This window comes from Myotis davidii, unplaced genomic scaffold (assembly GCF_000327345.1).
Source record: "Myotis davidii unplaced genomic scaffold, ASM32734v1 scaffold979, whole genome shotgun sequence".
In the NCBI taxonomy this organism is placed as follows: domain Eukaryota; kingdom Metazoa; phylum Chordata; class Mammalia; order Chiroptera; family Vespertilionidae; genus Myotis; species Myotis davidii.
The window spans coordinates 253,995-262,423 of record NW_006290769.1 but is presented as its reverse complement, the minus strand read 5'-3'; the positions used below and the strand labels follow the sequence as shown (position 1 = coordinate 262,423).

General features: G+C 35.1%; 1 protein-coding gene across 3 annotated transcripts in view; it reads left to right on the top strand.

Annotated features, from left to right (window-relative positions):
• Window positions 1–8,429, top strand: part of RANBP2 (RAN binding protein 2) — a 100,489-nt gene that overhangs the window by 28,297 nt on the left and 63,763 nt on the right. For all 3 annotated transcript variants that reach the window (XM_006763884.2, XM_015564005.1, XM_015564006.1), the window contains exons 2-6: window positions 529–596; window positions 1,819–1,930; window positions 2,685–2,837; window positions 6,251–6,481; window positions 6,832–6,962. In XM_006763884.2, coding sequence (XP_006763947.1) covers window positions 529–596; window positions 1,819–1,930; window positions 2,685–2,837; window positions 6,251–6,481; window positions 6,832–6,962 — 695 coding nt within the window. The remainder of the gene's footprint in view (window positions 1–528; window positions 597–1,818; window positions 1,931–2,684; window positions 2,838–6,250; window positions 6,482–6,831; window positions 6,963–8,429) is intronic.

Below are 8,429 nucleotides of genomic sequence, written 5' to 3'. Positions count from 1 at the left end.
TGCTGCTGAAAGCAGGTTTCTGGCCTTTCTTTACCTTCTGTATTTGAAACAGTGTTGCGATCCTGCTGGCTGAAGCCCGACGGACTAAAGCAGGTTTCTGGGGTTTTGTTTAGCTTCTATATTTGTAACATAGTTACTTAGAGTTGCAGCTCAGAGGCCTGCAGCAGCCGGCGGGGAACGTTGTAGTCCTCCATCACTGAAGCAAGCAAGCCTCCCTGTTCGCATCAGCTGCCTGGCTGCCTGTCGCCATCTTGGCTGCCAGTTAATTTGCATATCTCGCTGATTAGCCAATGAAAAGGGTATCGGTTGTACGCCAATTACCATTTTTGTCTTTTATTAGATAGGATTATTATGTGGAATCATGGCTTTCAGAGCAAACATGCCTTTCTACAAGCAATTTCATTTACCTCTTAAGTGAACAAAAATAAAATATATTAATATTAATTTTATTAGAACAGATTTTTAGTTCTTATGAAAAATTTTCAAAATTTAAAATATGAAAAATAAAGAACTTTTAATGTTTTTTAGAAATCAATGAAAGGATTCTACTTTGCGAAGCTGTACTATGAAGCTAAAGAATATGATCTTGCTAAAAAGTAAGTACCAAACTAAATATGCTTTAGTTTTCCAAAATCATGTTCTTTTTTGAAATGGGTAAAAAACTGTTGCCGTTTTTCAGCAGTTCTTCCTAAGTATGTCCTGTAAATAAGGGGTTCATCACTAAGACTGATCTTAAGGACTAGCCTAGATTCCTTGGAGATTGAGCCTGGAATGATTTTCTGCATGCCTACCAAAGGCAAATTGTTTGCCTTAAAATACTTTTTCTAAAGATTGTTCCGGGGTAGAATAAAAGACAACCATGCTTGTATCTTAATTTCTTCCTGGTTACATATCTGATACATTAATCAGCTGGAAAACAGCAGTGAATACAAAATTAAACTTTGATTTCTGGACAGGAATATAGCTTGTATAAAAGATTTTTAATTTACTCAGTAGGTCACACTGAGGCTTTGTCTCACACATAGTATGGCCAAGAAGGCTGTTGATCTGATTTGCTGATTTGCAGTTGTGGAAAGGAGGAAATGAAGAGGGAGGTAGATATTAAAGCATATATGGGAAGATGGAAATGCTGATAAAGTGAGAGCACTTTTATTTAATAACATTGGGCTGTTAACCCTCCTTATTAACATGATACTTTTTGCTTCATTGTTGCCCTTAGGATATTACTCACTGGATCTAGAAGATATTTCCTTATTTTTTATTGTTAAGAAATGAAAATGACCTGTATTTAATACGTTATTTGGTAATTTTTTCTCTGCTCTAGTTTAGCTGGATACACAATACTGTTAGATATTGTTTTCTTGTTTTAAGATAAATACATTCTCTTAGTTGTTATTTGGGAAATTGTTGCTCGTTAGTATTCACATTATGATGACTTAAAATATTTACTCTCATCACTTTCTGATTTTACGCAAACTCTTTAGTGTTTTTCCAAAATGTAATCAGGAAGAAAAAACAGTTCATGTATTCATTTATTATATGTGGGTAGCACTGGAAAAACCATTTGATAAATGTAGCATTTAGTGGTAATAGTATGTTGTCAGCTTTGTATGTTTGTTTGTGTTTAAGTATTATCCTTTTGTGTTTGAGTACTTTGAGTTATCTTCATATTCTAGTATAAATAGTGGTAGTCAGTAATTATAATAATACAAATTAGTTGAGTGGTTGCTTTGGTTTAAGATATACCCTTCAGTTATTTAAATATAACTGTAAATGTGATTATTTAAAGATTACTTTTTTAATATTGTTTTTAAACAGATACATATCTACATATATTAATGTGCAAGAAAGGGATCCCAAAGCTCACAGGTTTCTTGGTCTTCTTTATGAAGTGGAGGAAAACATAGACAAAGCTGTCGAATGTTATAAGGTAAACTATAAGATTAAAATTTAGGCTTTGTACAGCCAAACACACAATGCCCAGCGTAATTTATATAATAAATAATTCAGATATTTATTATGGATGTCATGAAAACAAGGTATCACAGTACTATTAAGTGACACAGCTTAGCCCTAGCAGTTTGGCTCAGTGGATAGAGCGTCGGCCTGCAGACCAAAGAATCCTGGGTTTGATTCTGGTCAGAGGGCACGTACCTTGGTTGCAGGCTCCTCCCTGGCCTGGGTTCTGGTTGGGACTTGCATAGGAGGCAACCAATCGATGTGTTTCCCTCACATCAATGTTTCTCTGTGTCTTTCCCTCTCTCTTCCACTCTCTCTAAAAAGCAATGGAAAAATATCCTCAGGTGAGGATGAACAAAACAAAACAAAAGAAAACAAGTGGCACAGCATGGAACTAATTTTAAATTATTTGGTCCAAAGTACGCTATAATTTGTAATTAAGAGTTTAGCACTTTGAGAAGAAGAATACCTATAAATTTTAAGCCTAATGTTGTCAGAAATGCTGTTCTTATATGTGTGGTTTTCTTCCTTTTTTTCCTTCTTCCTGACATATCTCATAAAAACATACTTTTTATTTACCTTCAAAAATATTTCAGGACATTAAGTTTAATTGTAATAACTTTGAAATAGCATGTTATCATTTAGGAACAGAGTTTTTCATGTGTATATATGAGTATCTGTACTTTAGGAACCCTACTAATTTATTATTTATTTTCTGATATCAGCGTTCAGTGGAATTAAACCCAACACAAAAAGATCTTGTGTTGAAGATTGCAGAATTGCTTTGTAAAAATGATGTTACTGATGGAAGAGCAAAATACTGGGTTGAAAGAGCAGCTAAACTTTTCCCAGGAAGTCCTGCAATTTATAAATTAAAGGTAAAAAAAAAGAATAAAACATGATAAAAGCATTGGGAAAACTAAAGGTAGTCACAACTATTTCTAATATTTGGAGTTAAATGACTTTTCAGTAGGAGACATTAAAATATTGTGTGTGTGGGTGGGTAGTTGATTGGTAGTGGGTGAAGGTGGTCAAAAGATATAAACTTTCAGTGATAAGATGGTTAAGTTCTGGGGATGTAATATGCAGCATGCATGGTGACTATTAACAATACTATGTGTATATTTGAAAGGTGATAGAGTAGATCTTAAAAGTTACTATCATGAGAAAAACTAATTTGTAACTCTGTGAGGTGATGTTACCTAAACTTACTGTGGAAATCATTTTCCAGTATGTATATATCAAATTATTATGTTGTATATCTCAAACTAATACAATGTCATATGTCAATTATACCTCTAAAAAATAATGTCAAAAAAATATTTTTCTTCAAAACTTTCTGTGCATATGCTGTCTTACTAGGCACTATTATGCTTTACAAATGGTATCTCACTCTTATTCAATTATTAACATTTTAGGGATTTACTGTTTTATAACTAGATGGTGGAGCTAATAATTAAATCAAGCTGTTCGATATAAAATTTTTATTTCATTTGGTAAAAATTATCCATAGGATGACAATTTAGGGTTATTACTATCTAAAGATGGAAAGGATTGTGTTATGGGATAGTGAGGTTTTCAAGCTTAACTTCAATGACAGTTTCTCTGTGATGTTACAGGTAATTACTAAAAGTGATAGGAAGTTGTTGCTTATATATTAACCAATTCTGATTGTTATTCTTTACTGAATATAATATACTGGTTTGCAAAATACCTCTTGGATAAAGTTTTTTCAAATGTGCTAGCTAAATGGAATTTTAAGTGTATATTGTTTTTAAGAACCACCTACCTTCATTATACATGTTTCTGATAGAATTTTAACAACTTTTTATTAGGAAATAATTATAGGTTTTTCACTGGAAGTTGTAAGATTGCACAGAGAGATCATGTGTATACTTCATCCAACTTTCTGTAGTGGTTACATCTTACGTAACTACAGTATAATGTAGACCTGGGAATTTCACATTGATACAATGTCTATGTATAGTTCTTTTAAATTTTATTACATGTATAGATTCATGCCCAGCTGGTGTGGCTCAGTTGGTAGGTGTAGTCTCATGCACTAAGGTTGCCATTTTGATTCCTGGTCAGGGTACATGCCCGGGTTGTGGCTTGATTCTGGTAGGGGGCATGCAAGAGGCAGCCAATCAGTGTTTCTCATCAATGTCTCTTTCTCTCTCTCTCTCCCTCCCCCTCCTCTCTTTCTAAAATTAATAAAAAATATTTAAAAAAATCTATAAATTCATGTCATCACCACTGCAGTCATGATACAGGCTTATTAAGTTTTTTTCTCTCCGCGAGAAGCAGCTGGGTTTAAAATATTAATCTAAAATGTTAGGTCTAAGTGTGTAAATTTCTTTACCCTATTTCTTATCTTTGTGTTATGCCTCAAACACAGTTCCCCTATTGGCCATGACAGTTCAGTCCATTTGGTGACAGTGACATTAAGGAGCATTTATAATGATAGGAGATTATTTTTCTTGCCGTGTATCAAAAGTTAGAGAGATGCTTCCGCAGGATCCCGGATTTGTTTAATAACTCTTTAAAGATGTTTAAAGCTAAACCTTTCTTACGTGTAACTTTTTAGCAAAGGAATTCTGGTTTTTAAAGTTTAAGGCTTAAGGGAAATAGTTTTTTGGCATTTATTTAATGAATGAAAATATTGGTATGAGATCTTGAGTATGAGAGTAGAATTTTTGAAAAGCATTCATATTGGTGTTCATCTTATTTCTTTTTAAACATACACTTGAAATCTAGGGCTTTTTGCAGATATGGAAAGGCCAAGTGTAAGTTTATGGAAGTGATCGAGAAGAAGTAGCGTGATTGGTAAGGAGAGAGGGCAGTGAAAAAAATAGCTCTTATAGAGAGCTTGGTCTTCGCTAGGTGAAGGGAGCAGAGAGAAGTAAGTATAAGTAGATATGGCAGAATGGAATTTACATCTGATGGCTTCAGCTTTTTCAGTGAAGAATGAATTGTGATCGTAAGTTGAAAGTGAGGGTTGAAGGAAAGTGTTGGGAAATTTGAGGAAAGAGGAGGTGTATGAAGTTATATTTTTAAGGAATGGAGAAAGTGAGTCTATCAAAGGTACAGTAGGATTTGTTCTAGGCATTACCAGTTTGAGATTTCCTAAATTTCCAAATGCCCTTAGTGGCACAGCTGTTATTGTAGAGATACAGAGAACACAGATGATAGGCTTCTTCTAAGGAAAGACATGGAATTAATTGAGAGGATGTGTAAGCAGGTAGTAATTATGGATATTGGGATTATGGCATTTTAACTTAACAAAGGACTGTGTGTGTGTGTGTGTGTGTGTATGTTTTATGGAAAACTAAGACTTGGTGATGTCACTGTATTGAATGGAGCTTTCATGTAGTAGATGTAAATATATATGGCAGTGAGGTTATGTGAGTTCCTAGTGAGGTGGAAGATTAAGAGGAGTGTGATGGTCTGATTGGTATGACCAAAATACATATTTTGCAGACCTTCGTCAATGTCAAATGGATGGCTGGGGCTGGAGTTGTAGAACCAGTGGGGATGAGGTAATTAAAGAACTGAGTAGCCAGGCAGTTATACACCTTGTACGTCTTTCAGTTGATAATGACAGTAATTGATAATAACCAATGACAGTAAAGGATGAAGGGAGAGTTTTCTATTCAGTTGCTAATGAGGAGGAATAGATGGAGTAGCTGGATAGCATGTCCTTTAGAGAGCAGGGTTCTAAACAGGTATGAGGAAATATTATTTGGAAGTGACAGTGGGTGTGAATAGGTCACAAACCCCACTTCCTCTACTTGTATGTAGATTAGCAGAGAAAAAGCTTCCATGGCAGAGAAATGATGGTGGCTATCTCAAGTTATACACCATTCAGTTAAGACCAGAGAGTGAAGACACTGAGAAGATAGTGAACAGTAGGAGCTCCAGTGTAGGAGCATAGTGGGCAAGGGACTGAGTAAGATTTAGGGAGATCCAGAGCAGTTTGAGAATAAGGACCTGGTATGAGGATTGATGGGAGGCCTAGGCTCTGATAATGCCTGGGATGGGTGTACAAGGATGGGTAGTAGTCCTAGTAGTCTTTGAGGTGAAATGGATAACTATATAATTGCAGATGTTTGCACATAACTTTTTTGAGGTTTAGCTTCAACTCTGAAGGGGCTAATAAAGTATGTAGGATAATATTTCTGGTTTCAATTTACTGAAGCTAGACACGGTAGAATGGTGCTCACAGGAGCCATGATGTGTTTAAAATTGCACAGGTGTTTTTCTAAATTAATGATTTTTTATTTTAAATTAGGAACAGCTTTTAGATTGTAAAGGTGAAGATGGATGGAATAAACTTTTTGACTTGATTCAGTCAGAACTTTATGCAAGACCTGATGATGTCTATGTGAACATTCGACTAGTAGAGCTGTATCGCTCAAATAAAAGATTGAAGGATGCTGTGGCGCACTGCCACGAGGCAGAGAGAAACGTAGCTTTGCGTTCAAGTTTAGAATGGAATTTGTGTGTTGTACAAACCCTTAAGGTAGGTGAACATTGCTGGGTCTCTACACTTCTATATAGATAATTACCATACATGCCTTTAAGCAGTGCTCCCCAAGATAAAAATTTCTTTTATTTATGTACAGCACCTGTGAAATGAAATTTTTATTAGGATGTTCTCAATTTGTAATTGATAGTTTGGAAAGATAAAATTGACATATTTATGTGTGTGTGTTGTGTGTATGTACTTATATAGCTATATGTTGTTTTTATAGGCTGATGTAAAAATGTGGTTTTACAAATAGGAAAGGACAAAGGAATTTGTAGGCATAAATGGATAAGTTTTATAACAGTTGATAAGTTTTATAACCTATTGTTATTTCTACAAAATAGGAATATCTGGAATCTTCTGATAAAAGTAACTGGCAAGCAACCAATAAAGACTTACTTCTGGCCTATGCTAATCTTATGCTTCTTACGCTCTCCACTAGAGACATACAAGAAAGCAGAGATTTATTGGAAAGGTATGTTATGTGGACTTCAGTGTAAATTACAAATCTTCGTTTTGTAGTAATTCAGTTCATTGGTCTAAACATCTTTACTGCATTTTTATAGTGTACCCATGGGTAATATTTAATACAATGAACCACTTGGAAGGAATTCTTCTTGTGTGGGGGTATTATAATTGGTTTTATACGACTTTGATTTTTAGAGAACATAAAATTGTTCAGGCTTGATTAAATTATTTTTACAGTTAATATTCAATTTTGACATGCTTAATATAGAATCAAGCCTGAAAATGACTGTTCTATTCCATATTTTATTTCCAAAAATGATGTAATCTTGAGAAAAGAAATCGAAGAACAAATTTCATTTGTCAGATGTTCTAGTATAAATAGTTAGCATGAGTAGTGTTTCAGAAAATAATTTAGCTTAGAAACAAGATAACGAAAATATAATAAATGATTTTTCTGTTTTCCTAAGTTTTGATTTTTGAGGACCAGTGTCTCTTTTGTTAAAATAAATGCCATTAAACAAAAACAGCACTTGGATTTGCATAACAATGTTAGTTGAGTACAGGGTTTAACTAGGGCTTGTGGGCCAAATATGGCTATCTGATTTTGTACTTAAAGTTTCATTGGAATAAATCCATGCCTCTGAGGACCATTTGATTTAGAAGCACTGATTAGTACATAGATTACAAATAATAGTGAGAAATACAATTTATTTAACTCTGTAGTTATATGGTAAGAAGAGCAATTACGATATTGACAACCGAAATACCTTATCTGTTACTTACTTATTATTTGAATAAGGCATACCTAATTTTAGAACTTCCAAGTTTGAATTAAATAATGAAACCATATTATTGAAAGAAACTAGAAAATTTAGTTTCCCAGTTTTATTCTGGTATATTATGAAACATCCTATATATAATCCTATATAATAAAAGGCTAGTATGCAAATTGATCAAACAGCAAAATAACCAGTCGCTATGACGCATACTGACCACCAGGGGGCAGACGCTCAACACAGGAGCTGTCCCCTTGTGGTCAGTGCACTTCCACTGGGGGAATGCTGCTCAGCCAGAAGCTGGGATCATGGCTGGTGAGTGCAGTGGCGATGGCAGGAGCCTCTCCAGCCTCCACAGCAGTTGGACATCCCCTGAAGGCTCCTTGACTGAGAGAGAGTGCAGGCTGGGCTGAGGGATAACCCCCACCGGCGAGTGCATGGATTTTGTGCACCAGGCCTCTAGTATCTACACTAATTAAAGAGAAACATGGTAATTGGCGTACGACTGCTACCCTTTTCATTGGTTAATCAGCGAAATATGCAAATTAACTGTCAGCCAAGATGGCGGCCGGTAGCCAGGCAGCTTGAAACTAACACGAGGCTTGCTTGCTTCAGTGACGGAGGAAACCAACCTTCCCTGCCTGAGGCTGCAGGCCTCTGAACCTGCAGATTGAAACATTTTAACAAATAACTCCAGA